General features: G+C 37.9%; 1 protein-coding gene across 1 annotated transcript; it reads left to right on the top strand.

Moving 5' to 3' along the window:
* Positions 1 to 15,918: 15,918 nt before the first annotated feature.
* Positions 15,919 to 21,306, top strand: LOC121801935 (calcium-dependent mitochondrial ATP-magnesium/phosphate carrier protein 3-like). The gene is made up of 5 exons (XM_042201412.1): positions 15,919 to 16,037; positions 16,123 to 16,670; positions 19,751 to 20,524; positions 20,600 to 20,690; positions 20,773 to 21,306. The coding sequence occupies exons 2-5, from the start codon at positions 16,211 to 16,213 to the stop codon at positions 20,954 to 20,956; spliced, it is 1,509 nt and encodes a 502-aa protein (XP_042057346.1). The 5' UTR covers positions 15,919 to 16,037; positions 16,123 to 16,210; the 3' UTR covers positions 20,957 to 21,306.
* Positions 21,307 to 23,311: the final 2,005 nt, after the last annotated feature.

Genomic DNA, 23,311 nt, shown 5'->3' with positions numbered 1-23,311 from the left:
TTCCGGGGATGCTAGGCGGCATAGATTGTATGCATTGGGAGTGGAAGAACTGCCCCGCTGCCTGAAAAGGGCTGTACACTACGGGTTTCAAGAGAAAGAATCTCACGATGATCCTTGAAGCGGTAGCTGACTACCGGCTGTGGATTTGGCATGCATATTTTGAAGTAGCCGGGTCGAACAACGACATCAACGTTCTCCAGTCGTCGCCCCTTTTCAACGACCAGTGCATTGCCGTTAGTCCGGCAGTCAATTTCGTCGTCAACGGCAACCAGCACAACATGAGCTATTATTTGGCTGATAGGATATACCCTATGTGGCCCGTCTTTGTGAAGACGATCAGATGCCCAACAGAAGAAGAGAAGGTATATTTTGCAGGTCGTCAGGAGGCAGCGCGCAAGGATGTGGAACGGGCATTTGGTGTGCTCCAGGCTCGATGGGCGGCAGTGAAGGGTCCATCACGGCTGTGGTATGCTGACAGCATCGCCGATATGATGTACGCATGTATTATCATGCATAACATGATTGTCGAAGATGAAGGTCCAGCATTGACGGATTGGGCCAATGATGATGCTGATGTTGCGGGTCCAAGCTACGACGTGGCCACCGGCAATGTACGTATGGGGATACCCCATGACGAGGTCGAGCGAGTCCGTGCATTTGCCGACATGCGCAAAAAACAAGCTCATATTCGACTCCAGAACGATATAATTGAAGAAGTATGACAGCAGAGGGGTCGTCGTTGATGGAATTTTTATTTATTGAAGTGTACTTTTTTTAGTTTTTTTTTGTTGATATGTACCTTTCTTTTTTTTATTTAATGAAAATTTTATTCCGTAATCGTGGTGAAATTTTAATTCCGTAAATTGTTTAATTCCGTAAATTGTTTAATTTGGTGAATTTGTGAAATTTTATTATTTGTGGGAAGTCCGTCGGGATGTCCTTGGGGATGTTCGTGACTGTGCAGTGAGAAGTCCTTATGACGTGACAGTGTAGTGGGAAGTCCTTATGACGTGACAGGAAGTATTTTTGGGATGTCCGCGGGGATGTCCGCCGGGACATCCGCACCACTGTGGATGCTCTAAGAGACAAAACCTCATTTGAGGACGTCTGCACAGTGCACAATGAAAATTAACATTTACTACATCCGTCTCTTAAATATAAAAACTATTTCTACTCTGAGCCATCACTTAAAATAGAAACTTTCTAAACTTTATATTTTAGGAAGTGGACCTTACAATTCACTAATTCTATTTCCACTACGTTTTATCTTCATCTCTCTTACTTTACTCATTTTTCTCCCTCTCTCTCTTGCTTTACTAATTGTTCTCTCTTATTTTATCAATTGTGGATTAAAATTCGTGCCGTTTTAAAAGTTTCTATTTTTGAAAGGCGGAGATAGGATAATATTTCAAAAAAAGATTATTTATATTGAAGAATCCTGATAATGTCAACTTTGTGTCAGCTTTGGTTATAAATTATCCTCGTATAAACACGAGTTCTCTAAAAAGGAAGGAAAAACAGAGTTAAAGTAGTAATAAGCTTTAATTTCAATAGTACCATGCGTATACTGATTCCTAATTAATTAGTAGTATTTATTTTTGGGTTATATATATATACGTCTAAAATGAAGCCGGTGTCCGAAGTGGAAGATTATGAAGCTATACTACTAGCTTGTGATATGGAGTATATACGTTAATTTCTATCGATATGTTGGTTCATTAATTTGTAGACCTAATGTACATATAATTAAATTATATTAAACTCAAGGGGGTGGGGTGGCATGAGACTCGTCCATCTTTAACTGAATGGTCTGAGGACCGATCCCTACATTTAGATATGGAGCAACCTTAAATCCTTATGCCATTTGTCTCATCTCATTCATTGAGGTGCCTACAAATCAGGGCGGGGAATAGTTAGCTTTGGGGATCGATCCCTACATTTGGATATGGAGCAACTTTACTTTAAATCCTTGGGGTCAATTGTCTCATCCACTGAGGACTGAGGTGTCTACAAATCAGCACACAGTGAATTGTCATTGGACCCGCCGGTATATACCTTTGATAATTAAAAAAAATAAATTATATTCATTGATATATTACGTATGACCTAATGAATACTTGGTATTGGTGTTTAAACTATTGTTTTTGTAAATTATTCACTCGATCTTTGCAAACAGACGTCACCACGGTTCCGGAACCGGCGGTTCACGGTTCGGAACCGCCGGTTCCGGTTCAATAAATTGATGAACCTGAACCGGCCCGGCCAAGGTGTGGCGGTTCCGGTTCGTGAACCGTGGAACCGCCGGTTCAAGTGAACCGTGGAACCGCCAGTGATTGGCCGGTTCCGGGCCGGTTCCGGGCCGGTTCCGGGCCGGTTCGGCCGGTTCGGCGGTTCGTTTTGATTTTTTTTTTTTTTTTTTGCATTTTGTAAATTGTAATTCAAGTTTAAAATGTAAAAAAACTTGCGTAAATAACATTAGAATGAAGCGATGTACAAATGTAATTTTATTGATACAAATTACAACTTCAAAATTACAAATTACAACTTTAAAATTACAAATTACGAGTTAAAATTTACAAATTACAACATAAAAATTAGAAATTACAACTTCAAAATTATAAATTACAAAAGACTTAAAGTCTTCATTACAATTTACAAAATTACATATTCGAAATAAAGGGGAGAAAAAAGAAATAAAGGAAAAGGACTTGAGCTCAACTTAAATTTAAACTTAAATTTAAAATTTAAGTTGAAATATAAGTTGAGATGCCTACGTATCCTCAATGCTCAATTGCATTTTGGAATCAAAGTCCACGTAGTTCTCTTACCTTGCTTACCTATTTGGCTTGATCGGAAGTATTGGCGCCTACTCTTCTTCGTCGGGGAAGTAGTCTTGGTCGGGTTGTACTACTAGTTTGTCCCAATCCGGTTCTTGGTCTCTAATTTCGGCTGAGCACCAATCATCAAGTAACATGGTGGCTTCCATGTTTTGTCCGGTGAGCCTACTTCTTCGGTCGTCCAAGACGTTGCCTCCAACACTAAAGGCGGACTCGACGGCGACAGTGGAAGCCGGAACCGAAAAGATCTCCTTGGCCATTGATGCAAGGATGGGAAAATCTTTCTCGTGTGAAGACCACCAATCTAGGACGTCGATTTGTTGGGGAACGGGACCTCCTTCTTCCTCATTGAATGAAAAGTGTGAGTCTAAATATAAATCTAACTCACTTACCGAATGTGCCGTCCTTCCTCCGCTGCTGAAGGCGTATAGGTCCGCCAATTGGGATTGGGTGTCGGGGTCATCAACTTGGAAGAAGCCAAAGTTCTGTGTTTGACGGGGGGGTCTAGGTCGAACTTGGTGGGTAGTGTTGTACTTGACTTCGTAATCGTGAAAGAGAGACCGCAAGTCGAACTCAAAATTTCTTTGGAGGCTTGGGAGGTGGGGGAGGTTTATTTGGAATGTTTGGGCAAGGTTTATGTAGTTGTCGTCGTCGTCAGTTTGCAAAGCTCGGAGTGGTTCAAGATCAATAGAAGCTAAACTGTTGTAATAAAATTCTAAAATTTTGAAAGTAACAACGTGAGTAAATTATGAGCGCAAATAACGTAAACAACTTGAGAGAAAGAGGATGGAGAATAGAGAAATTGAGATTGAGAGAGAAATTCTTATCAACACAAGAATGGGGTAAGTAGAAAATGAAGATGAGGGGGTATTTATAGGGGAAAAATGTGATTAAAAAAAGAAAAAAAAAAAGAAAAAATTTCAAATTTTTGAAATCCGGCGGAACCGCCGGAACCGCCGGTTTACTCGTTGAACCGCCGGTTTTTGGTCAGAAACCGCCGGTTTCGTCAACGGTTTTCTGACAAAAACCGGCGGTTTCTGACCCGGTTTCTGAAAAGGCTACGTCTAGGCCGGTGGTAGCCTGAAAAGGTGTCGGAACCGGCGAACCGCCGGTTCGGAACCGCCGGTTCCGGTGAAAACCGGCGGTTCGGAACCGCCGGTTACGGTTCGCAAATTTCATGAACCTGAACCGGCCCGTCGGAACCGCCGGTTCCGGTCACGGTTCGGAACCGCCGCCGACGGTTCCGGTTCCGGTTCGGAACCGCCGGTGACGGTTCCGGGCCGGTTCAGCCGGGCCGGTTCGGTTTGGTGATGTCTATTTGCAAACAATTATGCATTATCATACGAGTCACAATCCTAATAGTAATGATTGGCATGTGGTGTAATACACGTGATACATACATAGACAGTCTCACATTTTTGGTAAAAGTAGTACATGTAATTTAGAGTTTGTGTGGTTGCATTAATAAAATAATCAGAATTTTTTTTAATGTTAGTTTATCTGCGAAACTAAATACAACAGGACCATATATTTTTTATATTAAATGCAATGAACGTCTCAAAAAGAATGGAAGACGTTATTATTCCTCTAAAAGGAATTCGCTGTAGTGTAGTGGAAAGTATTTTTGTTTTCTTTTGTTTTGTGTTTTATTTTCATTCCATTTCATATACTATTATTCAATTATTTTTTTTTGTCAAAAGTATAAATGACTCAATTCTATCATAACTGAAACAAAAAAAGGGCTCAATTTACAGAGATTTTATATATTCAATACAGAAAAACGATTCAATTAACAGATATTTTATATATTCAAGTCATTTCTTTTTATAATTTCTTTTTATAATTAACGACTCATTCCTTATATTAACTCTGTCTAACTCCATTTACTCAACAAAATAATTGGTCTATCTTTTTTGCTGGCACGCCTCTATTATTGCTGTCCGATACTATCCATTAACTTGAGTTTGTCATCGATTCAAAAAAAAAAGAGAGAGAAATAGGAATGGTGTCCATAATTTATGGTTGCAACTAGCATAAGATGAAGATTTTTTTTTCTTAGTCCATAAAATGAAGATCTTTGAGATTGACGAAGCATAGATGCAGTATGGGGCCTTATCTAGTAACTTGTAAATTGTAATGCTCAACAAAATTACATATTTATATATCTATTTGCTGATATCTTATTAATTTCTCAACTGAAACTTAATGCATTTTGATTAAAACGAAGAAAAAGTATAGTTGGATTTTAAAGTTTTTAAAGTTACAATTCCAGTCCCAAAATCTTGAATACTGCTGACAAATTAGACAACCAAAAAAGATGTGATAATAAAAAATAGTATATGAGAAAAGAAAAACAAAGATGAAAAAAAAATTAAAGGATTATGATTTATGAGATTTATGAGAAAAGAAAAACATAGCTACCAAACAATGTCTTTTAATCATTTATCTTAAGTTTTAACCATCTCTTCTTAGATAGTTAAATTCAATATGATTTATTACTTTCTACTTCAATTTATTATTTTCCAATCAAAATTAACTCAGTAGGATGAACATCGCAGTCTGCTTCGACTTAATATCAATTAGTAATATAAATAGGATTTGAACATGTATACAAAAGTGTATCGTATTGTTACTATACTTTTATAGCAAATGAGCTAATGAATAGGGCTACAACTCTAAGCAATTGTTTGTATAACTATTGACTAAATTTTACTGAGTTGGTGCTCTTATTTCAAGTTGAAGCTCTTCTTTTTTCATTCTAATAAGTAATAACAGTATTTATTTTTAATCTCTTTTGCTAATTTTTTCTTTTCATTGTGCTCAAGTTAAGATTGCAAAGTTGCATTAATAGCATCTTAGTAGCTCTAGACTAGCTTCTACTTAATTAAACCTTTTAAAGCAACTTAGTGGCTATAGACTAACTTCTACTCGTACCATTTTCGTTTAGACCTTTAATAACAGGTACGTTTAGTATAGTAGCCGAAAACGTTATAAACTTAGCTAAATATTAGGGGACTAATTTGCTTGAATACTTTAAAATAACAGGTATTAAATGTTATAGCCAAAAACACTATAAACTTAGCTAATATTAAGGGCCAAAGTAGCTTGAATACTTTATAGGACTATTAGTCTCTAAATTTTGGGCGAATTCTTATATTTCCCATGAACTTTAAAAGTGGTCATAAATATCATCAAATTTTCATTTTCTGTGAATTTTCAAACACAATCTGATTTATCTATTTCCGGCAAAATAAAACTGACATGGATGTCATATAACTCCATGTTGCACTACCCCTCGTCCTCGTCTTGCCCTTCCTTCGTCCTTGGTCCTCAATCAATCCAAGGTCCTCGAACGCATTTTGTCACCCAACGTTGAGTACTCGGGTTTGTATCAACGAAACTTCTTGTATGTTCGTATGAGAGAATCATCCATCTGAATCCGGTTGTACATGTCATCAATTCTCTCTGAAAATGCTTTTGCCTTCTGGTTGTTTCCGATGATCGGATCCGCCGAAGTATAGAAGTATCGAAGTAAACTTGATAGACACTTCAAAGATACTCATAGACTCCTTGTTTCCTCAATGGCATGGACAACACGTGCGTCGAATCTATCGTACGAGAGTTGAATTTCAAACGACTGCATGGGGACATTTGACATGTTTGACCTATGAGGGATGTAGACATCTTAGGGTACCAATTGGTGGGGCGTCGAAGATCCGACCGATCTAGGGGTGCCCATTGTCGCCATTGGTCGCCGTTGCCAGAAATACTGCAAAACATTAGAGAGAAAATCAGGTGTTAGATAGATTTTTTTTATGTGAAAAAAAGTTAAGAATTGAATGAGATATTTATGTATGAGAATAAAAGATATCGGAGGATAAAAAAATCGGGAAAAAATGGGTAGAAATCCATTAAGTAACATATACTCCTTTTTTAATAATGTAAATTTTGATTATAAAATTAAAAGATTTTCAAACTAATAATAATTAAAAATGCCAAAAAATGAAGCTCACTCGCAGGCCTGCGAGTGGACTTCACGACGAGCTATGATTGCCCCTCAGGGGTGAGGGTTGCCCGTGGTGGACTTCACGACGAGCTATGAAGCTCAACTTTTGGATATGTTTGTGAAATTTCGAATTTTCAGCTCAAACCATGTTCGTAGTTCGGATCTCGATTTTTTTGATGCTTTGGTTCAATTTAAATTTTTACAAAACTTCGAATTTTCTGTTTCGGATCAGGCAAAATATCAAATCGAAAACTGAATACGCAACGTTCCTCCCATCACCGCGCTCATGTGTGACGCCCATTCCTCTAGCTCGCCTCCAACACATCCCACATCGTCGTTCCTTGCCAATGGGTCGTGAGCCGGCTATGATAAAATAAATTAAAATTTTCCTCGGACTCTAAAAGTTATCCAAATTTAGGTTACCTCTCCACGCCAAATCATATCGCTTCAACTATTTAACCAAATTCTACAACAAAATTTGGGCAAGTAAGAATTGATCCAAATTTGGTGTTTGTGGCTGTGGTTGGCTCCCACATTATTTCTATTGCAGTATACTAGAGAATAAAAATGATTATTTTGATTATAATTTTAATATTATTTAATTTAACTCAATTATTGTTACTAAACAAAGAGTATTGAAAGAGTTGAGAGTGAACGATTGAACTCTTCCAATTGAATCTTGAGAAGAAAAGTTTGTGAGAGAATATTGAAATCTTATTCAAGCTTATGAGAGTTACAACTTGAAGCCTACACTATATATCTTCCACAAACTACTGCTACTCAGCTTAACCGAAAGTAAAGAAGAAGGAAAAGCAAGAAAGCAAAAACAGTTACAACAGCTAACTATTCCAACGGCTAGTTCAAGATATTTGAACTGGGCCATCTTATTATTCTATACATTGGGCTTACGAATTGGGCCTGACTACTATATGCATAAATCCTCACAATTCTCCACCTTGCATTTAGTAGTTCAGCCAAGAACACTGACATTGATTAACTCCTTACAATGCTCCAACTTCTCATTTGGTATAGATTTTGTAAGCATGTCAGCCGGGTTGTGTAGTGTGCTTATCTTCACAACCTTTGCATTACCTTTCTCCACCTCGTCTCTGATAAAGTGTAACCGAACGTCTATATGTTTGCTGCGTTCGTGGAACACTTGATGACGAGCTAAACACAATGCACTACTGCTGTCACAGTGCATTGTTATTGCTTTTTGATGAACCTCAAACTCAACAGCCATCCCTCTGTTCTAGAAAGTTTCCTTAATGGCTGATGTTAATGCTATATATTCAGCCTCTGTAGTTGAGAGAGCCACCACACTTTGTAGAGAAGACTTCCAACTAACTGTTGAACCAAACAATGTAAAGACATACCCGGTTTGAGATTTTCTGTTGTCTAGATTGATTACATAATCAGCATCACAAAAACCTTGCAATGCTTCCCCCTCTTCCTGATCCCACCTTCTAAACACAATTCCAAACTTCCCTGCTCCTTTCATGTACCTAAGTGTCCATTTCAGAGCATTCCAATGCTCTTTTCCAAATGCAGACATGTACCTGCTTGTGACACTCACAGCATGTGAGATGTCTGGTCTTGTACATAGCATTGCGTACATCAAGCTTCCAATGATGCTTGCATAAGGGATGCTTTCCAATTCTTTAGCTTCTTGTTGATTGCTAGATGCCTGAGCTTTACACAGCTTAAAATGTTGAGCCATAGGTGTTGAAGTAGGCTTCACATTGCTCAGATTGAATCTCTTCAACACTTTGCTAATATATTCTTCTTGAGATAACCACAAAGTCCTTTCCTTTCTGTTTCTGTATATGTCCATGCCTAATATCCTCTTTGCATCTCCAAGATCTTTCATTTCAAAGCTGCTGTTCAGGCAATCTTTCACCAACTGCACTTCTTCTTTTGAGGGTCCTGCTATCAGAATATCATCTACATAAATCAGTAGATACACCACAGGAACTCCCCTCTTCTTCTTAATATACACACAATCATCATATCTTGATTTAGTGAACCCACTGGCAGACATGTGTGCATCAAATTTCTTATTCCACTGTCTTGGGCTTTGCTTGAGTCCATAGAGGCTCTTCTTCAACAAGCAGACCTTGTTCTCATCTCCTTTCTTCACATACCCTTCTGGCTGGTACATATATATAGACTCCTCAAGATCTCCATGCAGAAATGCAGTCTTCACATCAAGTTGCTGCATTTCCCAATCCCTCTGATTCACCACTGACAGTAGGATTCTTATAGATGTGTGTTTGACTACTGGAGCAAATACTTCATTGTAGTCTACTCCTTCCTCCTGAGTAAATCCCCTAGCTACAAGTCGAGCCTTAAATCTGATGCTCTCGGTGCCCACTGACTCCACCTTCTTCTTGTAAAGCCATCTGCAGCTTACTAGCTTCATGAACTCAGTTCTTTCTACCAAAATCCAGGTCTTATTTCTGATTAGAGAATCCATTTCATCATTCATAGCTTTGATCCATTTCTCTCTATCACTGCTAGCCATAGCTTGAGTATAAGAAGCAGGTTCAGAATACTCCAGCTTCTCTGCTGTACACAAGGCATATGAAATTATATCAGCCTCTGCATATCTGGATGGTGGCTTTGGTACTCTTCTGACTCGATCTCTTGTTAGCTGGTAATTACTCAGATCATGTTCTTGATCTGGAACTTCCTCTGCATCAGAACCACCCTCCACTGTCATTGGCTCAGATTGGTTATTAGAGTTCTCAACAGGTTCCAGAAACTCATCAGTGTACTCCACCTCAACCTGAGCTGACTCCTTTCTGTTTCCCCCATTTAGTTTTTCAAGATAGGGCATGACATGCTCAACAAATGTCACATCTCTGCTGACAATAACCTTCTGCTTTCCCTCTTCAATATGCCACAATCTATACCTCTTGACTCCTCTCTGATAGCCAAGCATGACACACTTCAAGGCTCTAGCATCTAGTTTGCCTTGCTTGATATGAACAAAGCACTTGCAGCCAAATATTCTGATATTTGAATAATCTGGATACACTCCATACCACCTAAAATCTGGTGTATCTCCACCCAAGCTAGTAGAGGGACATTTATTGATCAAGTAGGCAGCAGTAGCAACAGTTTCCCCCCAGAATTTCTTGTTCATACCAGAGCCAAATAACATGCATCTCACCCTCTCCAAGAGTGTCCTATTCATGCGTTCTGCAACTCCATTTTGTTGTGGAGTGCCTGGAACTGTTCTATGCCGTTTGATCCCATTTTCCTTGCAATATTCATCAAATTCTCTTGATAGATACTCCAGTCCGTTGTCAGTCCTCAAGCACCTCAGTTTACTACCCTTCTCAGCTTCAACTTCCTTACACCAGTGCTTGAACTTCTGGAATGCTTCAGATTTTTCTTTCAAGATGTAAATTCACACCTTCCTGCTATAATCATCTATCAAGGTCATATAGTACCTCCCACCACCAAGAGTGTTCACTGGAGCTGGGCCCCACAAATCTGAGTGAGCATACTCAAGAGGAGAAGTAGAATAATGAGCACCAGTGGGAAAGGGAGTCCTCTTAGCCTTACCAAGCACACACTGCTCACATGGATCAGGTTTGGAGCTGACATCTCCAGAAATTAGGCCTGACTTCACCAGCTCCTTGATGCTTCCTTCAGCTGGATGTCCTAGCCTCTCATGCCACAGCCTTAGGTCATCAACCATTACTGAATTTGAGTCTCCTGTCACAGTCTCTGCCATCAAGTAGTAGAGACTATTCTTTCTTTCAGCCACCATAACAACTTGACTCCCCTTTCTAACCTCCATTCTCCCATCAGCTGAACAAAATGAGAACCCCTTCTTCTCCAACAATCCCAGAGACACCAGATTTCTCTTCACCTCAGGTATGTACCTCACATCACTTAACATTTTCACAGAGCCATCACGCATTTTCAGTTTTATCATTCCAATACCCCTCACACCACAGACATAATTGTTGCCTAACAAGACTGAACCACCAGCATTCTTCAACTCATGAAACCATGACTTATTTGGGCACATATGAAAACTACAGCCAGAATCCATTATCCAAACCCGACTCAAACCACTCTCCATCACATTAAGAATTTCTGGAATATCACAATCTTCAATACAATCAGAGGTTGGGTGAGATTTACCTGATTCAGATTGCTTCTTTTTCCAAGCATGTCAGTCTTTCTTGATATGCCCAGGCTTCTTGCACCAGTAACAAGCTCTGGTTTCTTTCTGACCTGGTGCAGGAGCCTTTCCATCATCTGGTTTCTTGGTGAACTTTGGTTTTTTGAACTTCTTCACAAGAAGACTCTCAGATACGGCCTCTGAGGACTTAGTTGAGCCAGCTTGGAGTTCTCTAGACCGCAAAGCAGATTGCACCTCAGAGAGGGTTATAGTTTTTTTCCTCCCATACACCATTGCATCTCTGAGGTGATCATAACTCCTCGGCAAGGCATTCAGAAGCATGATCGCTTTATCTTCATCATTGATTTGAACATCAATGTTCTCCAAATCATCCACCGCCTTGTTGAACTCTTCCAATTGGTCACAGATGCCTCTGTCTTCCAAGAACCTGTATGAGTACAGCCTCTGCTTCATACACAAGCGATTGGCAAGAGACTTGGTCATATACAAGCTCTCTAACTTCTCCAAGATTCCAGCTGCTATGGTCTCCTTAGAGACTTCCCTCAATACCTTATCTCCAAGGCAGAGTATAACCACGCTATGTGCCTTAGCGTTAATTTCAGCGAGCTTGGCCTTCGCCTTTTCATCCAGCACTTCTCCAGCCCCCACATCTGCAGCCTTCTCCTCCAATGCCGCAGAAAGACCCTGCTGAATCAGTAGCGCCTTTATCTTCAAACGCCACAACCCGAAGTCGTTCTTGCCAGTGAATTTTTCAGCCTCCAATCGTGCAGCCATCTCGCAACTGATCTCTCTCAAATCGCCTTCCCACAGACGGCGCCAATTGTTACTAAACAGAGAGTATTGAGAGAGTTGAGAGTGAACGATTGAACTCTTCCAATTGAATCTTGAGAAGAAAAGTCTGTGAGAGAATATTGAAATCTTATTCAAGCTTATGAGAGTTACAACTTGAAGCCTACACTATATATCTTCCACAAACTGCTGCTACTCAGCTTAACCGAAAGTAAAGAAGAAGGAAAAGCAAGAAAGCAAAAACAGTTACAACAGCTAACTATTCCAACGGCTAGTTCAAGATATTTGAACTGGGCCATCTTATTATTTCTATACATTGGGCTTACGAATTGGGCCTGAATACTATATGCATAAATCCTCACAATTATTTTCAAATGATTCGAATGAATTAAAATTATTTGCATTATTTCCTAGAGTGATACAATAGAAATTATTCGATTGGATTTTGGCCTGGACAATAATCAAATCGCACTAAAAAGTTTGGGTAAGCGAACAATTATTTCGATTTTTCTTTTTTTCATTTTCTCTCAAATTATTAACAAAAACTCAACAGCTTAAAAATTATAATCCTTCAGTCTCGCTCAAGTGATCAACTTCATTTAGCATGAATTTTTTAAAAGAAGATATTTATTGAATTAACTGAAGAGAATAAAATTTGGGAAGAACGTTCTGATTTCGGATAAGATTTTTGCTCAATCGAATCCAAAAATCCAAAATTGTATGAAAAATAAATCCGATACAAACTGTCTAAAAATCTTAAAATCCCAAATATGAACTATGAAATCCGATCTGAAAAATCAGAATTGCATAAAAATACGTAAAATCCATGACCAAAAATAAAAAATTTGAAAATCAAATAGCAAAACCCAAAAATCACATATACCAAATATGATTATAGGGATGTAATCAAATGTAAAATCTATATATTGTACAGATCCAAATTATGATATGGACCATTAGAAAATGTCAACAGATGACAAAATAACATTAACAAAAAATGTCAATACAATGTCTACGGTAGGGGTGGGTAGGTACGGTATACCTTACCGAAACCACCATACCGTATACCTTACCGTAAATTCGGTATGCGAAAAAATCATACCTTTATCTTATCAAAATTTTCGGTATACCGAACTTCGGTATACCTTATTTTCGGTATGGAGAATTTTCATACCGATATCGTACCTCATTTTTGGTATGACATACCAAAGTTCGGTATACCATACTTTTGCGTATACCTTACTTTCAATATCAATGAAAATTGAATATTTGAGTTTTTAGAATACTATTTTTATTTTATAGTAATTTAAATAATATACGGGTTTTAAATGAATTGTGAGTGCAATGAGTTAGTTTAAGGTGCGACCCTATTACCATTTATGGTAAAAGTGAACCGGGATTCCTATTCGCGGACGGACTAAAACGGAAAAATGGGACTCCTATTCGCTAACGGAGGGAGTATTTATTATCATTTTTGCAAAACAACTGCCAAAAAGAAACACCTCACTTGTAGTGGGACAGATGGAGTACTTATTTTGATATTCATGTTAGTTTGGGTACTTTAATTATGATTTGTGTTTTATTCGAATAATTTTTGTTTGCATTGGTTATAGTGTGCACAGAGGCGGAACTAGTAAAAAGAAGGGTGTGGCTTAAGCCACTACCCAATTTTTTTTTCCAGTTTTTCTTTTCCAAAAATTTTCTAAATATTTACAAATTATGTTTATCCCTTACAAAAGTTCTACTGTAGAAAAGTAAATGGTCATTGTTGAATGAATGAGAAGGGCTTAATATGTGAGAGTATAAACTTACAAAGATTAAAAATGATTTCCGAGAGCTTCAGGAAGAAGCAGCCTAGGTGGTAATAAAAAAAATAATAGCAATATAATATTATTTTTAATTGCTATCACTCTATACTTTTGAAATATTAAAGATTTTAATTGATTCATATTAATTTGAGGAAATAGACATTTAAAATGTGAACCTTTTTTCTTTATAAATCATCATTTTAATTGATTCATATTAATTTAAGGAAATAGAATATGTGCTTTATAGTAAAAATCTTTTTATTAAGTTAAAACCCATGATTAAAATTATGCATATTTTTTATGCTATCAATCCAAACAAAAATTATTTGAATAAGTACCTAAATTAACATAAAATATCAAAATAAGTATCTACTTAAGGAGAGTAAGTGTACAAAAATGCCCTTTAGACTTTTAAGAGTGTTTTTGTCTGAAAATTTGGCCAAAAGGTGAAAAAGCACCTAAAACGAGCAATTGGTATAGTATGAGGACCACAAATAATATTTTGCAAGTATAGGGACCGCAAATGTTCGTCGCTGAAAGTATAGAGCCTAAAAATGTAATTCATTCTACATTTTATCACTACGCTATGATTAGGGATGTCAATGTAACCCGAACCCGCGGGCCGGCCCGAATAACCCGATAAAAATACAGGGTTAGGGTTGTAATTTCACAGCCCGAATTTAAAATCGGGCCATTCGGGCTGACCCATTCGGGTTGTCCGGTTAGGCGGGCTGACCCGTTCGGGTTACGGGTCGGCCCGTCGGGTTGAAGGCTTCTGCACAGTGAGCAGTTTTTTGTAACGGTCATAACTTTCTCTACAAAGCTCCGATTGAGGCGTGCAATATATCCACGCGAAGCTCTTTCGAAGACGAAGAGAATGATATGTATTAGAGGTTTATCAGACTTCAAAATCATGAGAAACATTGACTCAAACAAGGCTGTTGCACATCCACATATTTTGTGTACATTTTCTAATCCATTTTCTATCATTTCTCAACAAAGATGTAAACATACCAAAATATAGAAATATAATCAAAATCATCCAAGACAACCCTCTAAAACCATGCAAAATCCAAATATGTCAACCGACTATATAAGATCACGAAAAAATCACGATGTGGTTCATGGATTCATAAATACTCGTATATAAAAGCTTTTTTTTAGTATATTTCCAATATAATAGTGCAAAGTGTTTTGACGCCGCTTCGTCATTGAATTATGCGTACTTTGATTATTCTTAAAACAAAGATAACTTATTATTTGACTTATTTACAGCTGGAATAAATTAAATTTGACCAATCATAATTCAAGAAAACTTAGAGTTACTCCAATTAGCTAGCATCTTGATAATTCACTCTTTAACAATTCAAAATATTTTTGTTACATCTACGATGCACCTCTAACGTTATGAAAATTTTATTTAATTTTCTACGAATTGATTTATGTTTGAATTTTGAAATAAAGTGTTGATTTATGTTTTAAATACATAAACATAAACATACTATTGATAGATATTTTGTAAATAATTATGTAATGAATAAGTTATTTAAATTTAAATAACTTAATCTTTTTTAAAATATTAAAGAAAATTAAAAATACGTATTTCATTGTTGAATGATTAATTAAAAATATGTATATAATTAAAGAAAATTTAAAATAAGTATTATTTTTTTGAAAATATTAAAAGAATTAAAAATACTCATTGGCCCGAATAACCCGGTGGGTTAGCCCGAAACCCGAAGGGTTAGGGTTAGGGTCGAACTTTTATAACCCGAAAAAATTATAACCCGAATAGCCCGTACCCGAATGGCCCGACAACCCGAACGGGTTCGGCCCGATTGACATCCCTAGCTATGATTATAGTAATTGTTAGTTTTATACTCCCTCCGTCCGCCATTAAGAGTCCTATTTATGGGCTGCACGAGTTTGAAGAAATGTTAAGAAAAGTGGGTAGAAAAAAGTTAGTGGAATATGAGTCTCACTTGTATATATTAGTTTTAAATGAAATGTGAGTGGAAGGTGAGCCCTATTATAATTTATGGTAAAAATGAATCGAGACTCCTGTTCGCGGACGGAGAGAGTATTTGTTAGATTGAAAATTATAATATTAGTGGTATATTTTTATTATATGGTGTATATGTAAATATTTTTCGGGGGTTTTGAATTGCTTTAGATTTAGATTATTTAGATGCGAGTGTCATAATGTGGAAATTGAAAACTTGAATTAACAAAATCAAATAAGGGATATTCCAATTTTGTTTGGAAAAAGGTCGAATTGAAGAATAAAAACAGTGTGTAATGTAACGGTCGCCGTAGATATGACGCTTTCTTTGCTAAAACATTAATTTATTTTCTGGTCTGTGTCAACTATGGCGTTGAAAGCATCAGTTTAAAGTGGAAAAATAAACGAACCGGAGCTCCAAATAGCGATTCGGGTAAGGCAGAAGATCCTTCCCCCAAATTCCATTATTCCCTCTTTTCCTTCCTCCATTAACATTTAACACCTTCTCTCTCTAGCAGATCTAACAGAAAACCCAAAATTCCCCTGTTTCCTCATCATGCCGTGAAGATCAAATTCCCCCAATTCCGCAATCCTGATCAATTATTTATGACTACGGGAGTCGAGAGGCATGCCAATTTCCCAGCACCAGCAGCTCCTGCAATGGCGCCCGAAGCGAAGGACCGATCCGGATGCTGCAACCCGGTTAAGAAGTCGGGCCCTGTCACTCTCGACCACGTGCTCTCCGCCCTGCGCGAGACTAACGAGGAGCGGGACTCCAGAATCCGGAGTTTGTTCAGTTTCTTCGACTCCGATAATCTAGGGTATTTGGATTCCGCTGTGATTGACAAGGGGCTTTCTGCGATGCAAATCCCCGCTGATTACAAGTTCGCCAAGGAGCTCTTGTTAGTCTGCGACGACAATCAGGACGGGAGGGTTGATTACCAGGAGTTTAGGAAGTATATGGACGATAAGGAGCTTGAATTGTACAGGATTTTTCAGGCGATTGACGTCGAGCACAACGGCTGCATTCTGCCCGAGGAGCTCTGGGATGCTCTTGTCAAAGCTGGTATGTTAATTGCTTCTGTAAAAACAGTCAATTGCATTTCTGTGCTATTATGGTGATGGGGATATTGATGTTGATGTTGATGTTGATATTGATATTGTTAAACTTTTTATTTAATTAATTTATCCAATTGCGGTGTTTTTAAGATCCACTTTGGGATGAATACTTTTTTAAGTTCACATCACAGATGCTCTATAGGAAATTAGGCATAGTTAATGGATCTCAGCTACATCACAGGACTGTCTGATGAACTGTAGCTGTCTCGGAGACTAGAGGCAAGAGCTTGAATTTGAAGACGAGACAAACTTTAACGCAAATGCCTTTTGTTGCATTCACTGTGTGTGATGTGCATTGTAGATGCATGTAGAATTTCAGTATGCAAATGATATAAAGTAGAGACAAGACAACACGATGAATGTCGAAGAGTTAATGGTAGAGTGAAACCCTCTGGGAGTTCTGGATTGTTTTGACATTATTGTTATGTGGCATCCCTTTGGTAATCTCAGATTCTCAATGATTATCATGCACTACTCCGAATTAAGGTGAATGTAACAAATGTGGATTTGTATTTTCTTGGGCTCTGGTTGGAGCTTGCATTTTGTTTTCATTTCGTTCCAGAGCTGCGAGGTAAAAAAGCTCAATCCCATCCAAGCACTAAATAGAACCTTGCATGAGACTATGCTGAGTTTCTGAACTTAGTCTAGAAAGATAAAATAAGGGACATATGGTCAATATTGGTAGCTTGTTCCTTAGGTAAAAAATTATATATCATTTTCTTGTGTGGTGGACAAGTTTTTGAGTTTGAAGGCTTCATATAACATTAATAATAACAAAGAGCCAAGGAATTATCACCGCAACCATCAAAATAGGGTGACATAGCTCTGATAGTGCTTGCATGGAACTGGCTCCATTTTCAGGCTTAGCTCAAATGGGAATTTTTTTTATGTTTCAAAATATTGGAATTATAACACAGATATTATTATGTGGATCTATGTCCATTCTTTACTAGATATCTATCTAGTTCAATCAAATTTTGTTTAAATTTTGCAAATTTGTTTATCAACATTGTAGATTGTTAAATATTTTGATGGTTGCGACGTTGCGTTGACTTCAAATGAACCTTAAACCATATCTAACTTTTCCATCTGATTTATGGTTATGTTTCTTATCCACTTTCTTTCTCTCCATTTCAGTTCTATGATTACATGTTCAACTTTTCTAAACACCAAAAAGATCTCTGATTTGTAAAGCTTTGGGGATTCATCACACTTGCATGCATGTTGATTTCACCTTTTTATCTTGTGGCTGTGGGGATTTCGGGCATGGAAGAATGTCACATATGATATTTTAGTACCACCCACAAGAGATTTCTGCATTTTATGAGGCCAGCATCTTGCAAACAACTTAGCCATTTGTCAAGGACTCCCTCTGTCCCTCGTTAACTGAGCCGTTTCTTTTCGGCACTGGATATAAGAAAGTGGGATTTTGTTAAGAAAGAATAAAGTAGGAGATTGAATAAAGTAGAGAAGGTAGAGTAATAAAGAAAATAAAGTAAGAGTGTTGATTTTTGCCAAAAAAAAGGAAATGACTCACTTACCTTGGGACGTCCCAAAAAGGAATACGATTCACTTAACAAGGGACGGAGGGAGTATTATTTTTCAAATGAACAAAAAACATTGAATCTTCTATTGAATGGTTCTGCTCTTTGTTCGCCTAAGATAACAGCTACTCCTAAAGACTGTAAAACCCTTGTCAGTTAGTTGAGATCTGTCTTACTAGTTGGACTTCAAAGTTTACATATAAAGATTCATATAAACTGGCATACACTGATATATGTAAATAGGTATAAGTTTCGATGAGATCCTTGTTCTTTTCTCATTCCTAGATGGATAAGGTTCTACCAGACTGTGTGGTCAAATGAGTGAAGTGATTTTGATGAAATAATAATAGAAATTCACTGTTCTTTATTCCTGAAGTTGATTGTAATAACACTTTGAATTACATTTTTCTTGCAATATAGGTTTGTATTTTCTGTTGAGTCTGTATCCTAACTTCTCCAATAGCTAGGTACCAAAGTAAGTAAAGTTAGATTTTCATTCTTCTTGGGTTCAGTTTTTGTATGTCTCTTTCAGGCTAAGACCTATAAGTCACACACATCTTTGTGTCTCAGTTATGTGTGTTTCAATATTGATATAATGATATGCCTGGTGCTTGTATGCGATGGATTACAGTGTCTCCTGGATGTATTATCATTGTTGCCATGATATACCTTACTGTAATGTTGTACCGGGTCCCTTGGTCTCCTGTTACATGCAAATTTTACACTATACTTCTCATTCTCAAGTCTATGGTGAACTGGCTCCTATGTCTTTTTAGGACCCATTCAATTGCGATGTTTACTTGTGACTAAAGACCATGTCTAATCCTATCTCTTGTTCGGTTACCATTTTCTCAAAGCTCCGCCGTGACAATGTATCTTGGCCCGTCTTCACAATGCTAAGATTACATTGTATCTCACATCACCCCTATAACCAATTTAATCCTAGATAAACCTCATTTTGGCTTGTCCCATATTGTATCAACTATTATCTTTTCTAACTAACCGAACGCCGCCTTAGTAGATTGTTTGTACAGTTTCCTTTGTAGCTTGTTTTGAATGTTTATTTAAGTATTTGCTTAAAGCATCTGCTATGGCTTCTAGTTGTTCATCCTCTCATTCTGTTATTTAAATGTTTTCTTAAATTTTTGTACATTTAGGGTGTGTTAATTTTGATTGTGAGGGAAAATGACGGATAAGATAACTCCTCACCCTTTGAAAATCCCTCCTTTCTTTTTCATCTTTATCTATAAAAAAAGAATTTCACCCTTCCTTATTCCTCTCTTTCACTCCAACAAGGGAGAATATTATTGCTAGGTATTGGAGTGATAGAATTATCCCTCCTTGGAAAAGAAGGGATAAGAAACGGTTAAGTTCTTTTTTATAGAAAATGATGCATTAATTGTGTGTGCAGCTTTTGGGTGAAATTATCTCATTGCTCAAGTTTCTGGAATACAATCTTCATCTTGTCTGTTTGTTTTTGCAGGGATAGAACTTGATGATGATGAACTTGCTAGTTTTGTTGAGCATGTCGATAAAGACAACAATGGAATCATAACATTTGAGGAATGGAGGGATTTTCTGCTTCTGTATCCGCATGAAGCCACCATAGAGAACATCTATCGTTATTGGGAAAGGGTATATCTTGTAGATATTGGTGAACAGGCAGTGATTCCTGAAGGCATCAGCAGGCATGTTCATGCAACAAAATATTTAATTGCAGGTGGAGTTGCCGGAGCAGCTTCTCGTACTGCAACTGCACCTCTTGATCGTCTAAAGGTGACTTTACAAGTTCAGACTACGCATGCTTCCATTGGTCCAGCAGTTAAGAAGATATGGAACGAAGGTCGCTTTTTAGGTTTTTTTCGAGGTAATGGGATAAATGTACTGAAGGTTGCACCTGAAAGCGCCATAAAGTTTTACAGTTATGAAATGTTGAAAAATGTGATCGGAGGAGATGATGGCCGTATTGGGACTCCAGGACGACTTCTGGCAGGTGGTTTGGCTGGTGCAGTGGCCCAAACCTCAATTTATCCAATGGACCTTGTCAAAACTCGGTTGCAAACTTATGTTTGTGACAGAGGGACTGTTCCAAGTCTGGGTAAACTATCTAGAGATATATGGGTTCAGGAGGGACCCCGAGCTTTTTACCGAGGGTTGGTGCCGTCTCTTCTTGGAATTATACCTTATGCTGGTATTGACCTAGCAGCCTACGAGGCATTGAAAGATATGTCCAGGAAGCATATTCTTCAAGATGGTGGTATGGTATATTTTGTTTGCGTTTACAAGTTCATTTATTCTCTCTCCTACCATTCACTATGTTGATATCATGCAGAACCTGGTCCTCTTATACAACTAAGTTGTGGGACTGTCTCGGGAGCTCTTGGAGCGACATGTGTGTATCCACTGCAGGTAGTAAGAACAAGGTACGTATCATCGGCTTTTTCACCTAGATATTTATAATCCAGATGAAATAAATACTTAACTCTAACTAGAGTTGCATTTCAGAATGCAAGCTCAGCCCTCCAATACACACAATAGAATGTCAGATGTATTCTGGAAAACATATCGGCATGAGGGCATTCGAGGCTTCTATAAAGGCCTTTTCCCGAATCTCCTTAAAGTCGTGCCAGCAGCCAGCATTACCTACCTGGTTTATGAGGCGATGAAGAAGAGCCTGGATCTGGATTAGCAACTTTATTCTTGATGGAGTGGAGAAACCGACGATGACAATGATGACGATGACGATGACGATGACGACAACTACTACAGGTGAATAAGATTGTTTGTGGAACTGGTGATAATTCTTGAGTTATACAACGATTTTGATTGCCCCTTTGGATGATAGCATAGGAGTGGGAGCTGAGCTATTATGGGGGGGTTTGACTGACTAACAGTTAATATATGTATGTGTCATGAGTAATACTACTTAGATAATTGTTGTAGGCTTTTGCCACACAATTCCTGCACAGAAAATTGCCCATTTGCGGAACTAGTCATTTTTGCTATATCATTAATAATACCCATAAATCTTTTTCTGCATTTCCTACCTTGATCATGTTTCATCCATTTTTAGTCATGTTAAAACACTGAAGGAGATTGCTCAAATCGGTTGGCCCTTTTAGCATAACATATTTGTTTTTTTGTCTTGCTCAAATTTGCTCTTTTATTTAATGTTAAATTTATTAAAGAACTGCTCAGATTTAAAATATAAAAGTATTCTAAAAAGAACTGGCGGTGCTGCTTCTAGATACCAGCATATGTATGGGGAAGTAAATTGACAAAAATGCATTCAAAATTTGAAAAATGAAGAAAGAAAAAAATATCTTTAAAACAATATAAAAAGATCGCAAATATGATTATTGTACATGGTTATCCATACTTAAAATTTTAATTAGGTAAATACAGACGATGTTGTGCAATAATTAGATTATAAAAAATAAATTAATGTTGAAACTATAAATTAGGTTTGTATAAATTTCATGGTATAAACTACTCCCTCCGTCCACTATTAAATGTCTCATTTTTCTTTTTCCGTCCTTCCGCCATTAAATGTCCCATTTCACTTTTACTCTATTTGGTAAGTGGACTCTACTTATTCCATTCATATTTTATTATAAAACCAATATATAAAAATAAGACCCACATTCTACTAATTTTTATACCTACTTTCCTACATAAAGCCAAACAATTTCTTAAAACTCGTGCCGGTCAAATATAGGACATTTAATTACGGACGAATGGAGTATAACCAAACCAAAATAAAAAGTAGATAATATAATTCGAACGAGAATTATAGGAATAAGGGTACCCACTTCAATTGGTTTATCTCAAATATTTGTGTTGATTACGGTTCCCAAAACACAATATTCCATCACAATATTTGTAAGCATAAGGCTTCAATATACTATAGAGTAAAGGTATTTTTGGTCCTAAACATTTGGTGATTTTTTTAGTCAAAAACATTATCTTTTGAATTATTCGGTCCCTCACAATTGAAATTAGATCACATTTAGTCCGAATTGGACGGAACTGTTAAAATTTAACGGTCAACGAAAATCGCGACGACGGAGGCGATCACAATGCCGGCAATCACTCCGGCGGAGAGCTTCTTCTTCTTCGGATTAGCGTTTCCGCACGAATTGAGAGGCTCGCAGCAGAGCGAATTGCTGAAGAAGGATGATTTAGGGTTTTTCGAAAGGGAATTGGGGATTGAGCCGGTTAGGTTATTGCTGGAAACGTCGAATTGAACTAGGGCAGGCAGATCTAGGGTAGGGATCGGGCCGGAGAAGCGGTTTTTCTGCAAATAGAGAGTTCCTAACCGGGTCAAATTAGCGAAACCTGGCGAAATAGGGCCGGAGAAGTTGTTCTCCGCTAGATTGAGCCGCACCAGCGAGGTGAGGGAGAAGAGGGTTTGGGGAAGCTCGCCGGTGAAGAAATTGTGCTGCAGGTAGAGATTGCGGAGGGAGGTGAGGGAGGTGAAGAGGTCGGGCAGGAGGGGGCCGGAGAGGGCGTTGTAGCGGAGGCTGAGAGTCTGCAGATTGGTCATGTTGGAGAAGGATTTGGGGGGAGCTCGCCGGAGAGGCCCATTCCGGGGAAGTGGAGCTCGACGACGGAGGAGTTGTCGGGGGAGCAGTTGACGACGAGCCAGCGCAAGGGGTGGGGGCTGGAGAGGTTCCAGAGGAGGACGCGGCCGCCCACGGCGGCGCGGTCGGAGGTGATGTTAAATTTTAACAGTTCCGTCCATTTCGGACTAAATGTGATCCGATTTCAAATGTGAATGACCGAATAATTCAAAAGATAATGTTTTGGACCAAAATAAAAAAATCGTCATATGTTTAGAACCAAAAAGGACCTTTACTCTATACTATAATTAACAACATTCTAGAAATTTAGGCAGAGTGGCCTAGAAGATCATTAACAGTAACCAACTTTTGTGACGTTTAATTTAAAGATTCAAGAGTCTTCCACACAAATGAAGTACATTCATTTTCAGTCTATAAATTACAAAAAATCATAAGCATACGCAGAAGCATAATTTTGAATC

This window comes from Salvia splendens, chromosome 5, assembly GCF_004379255.2.
Source record: "Salvia splendens isolate huo1 chromosome 5, SspV2, whole genome shotgun sequence".
Taxonomy (NCBI): domain Eukaryota; kingdom Viridiplantae; phylum Streptophyta; class Magnoliopsida; order Lamiales; family Lamiaceae; genus Salvia; species Salvia splendens.
Note: the sequence above shows the minus strand (reverse complement) of the source record. Positions and strands in the feature narration are given on the sequence as shown.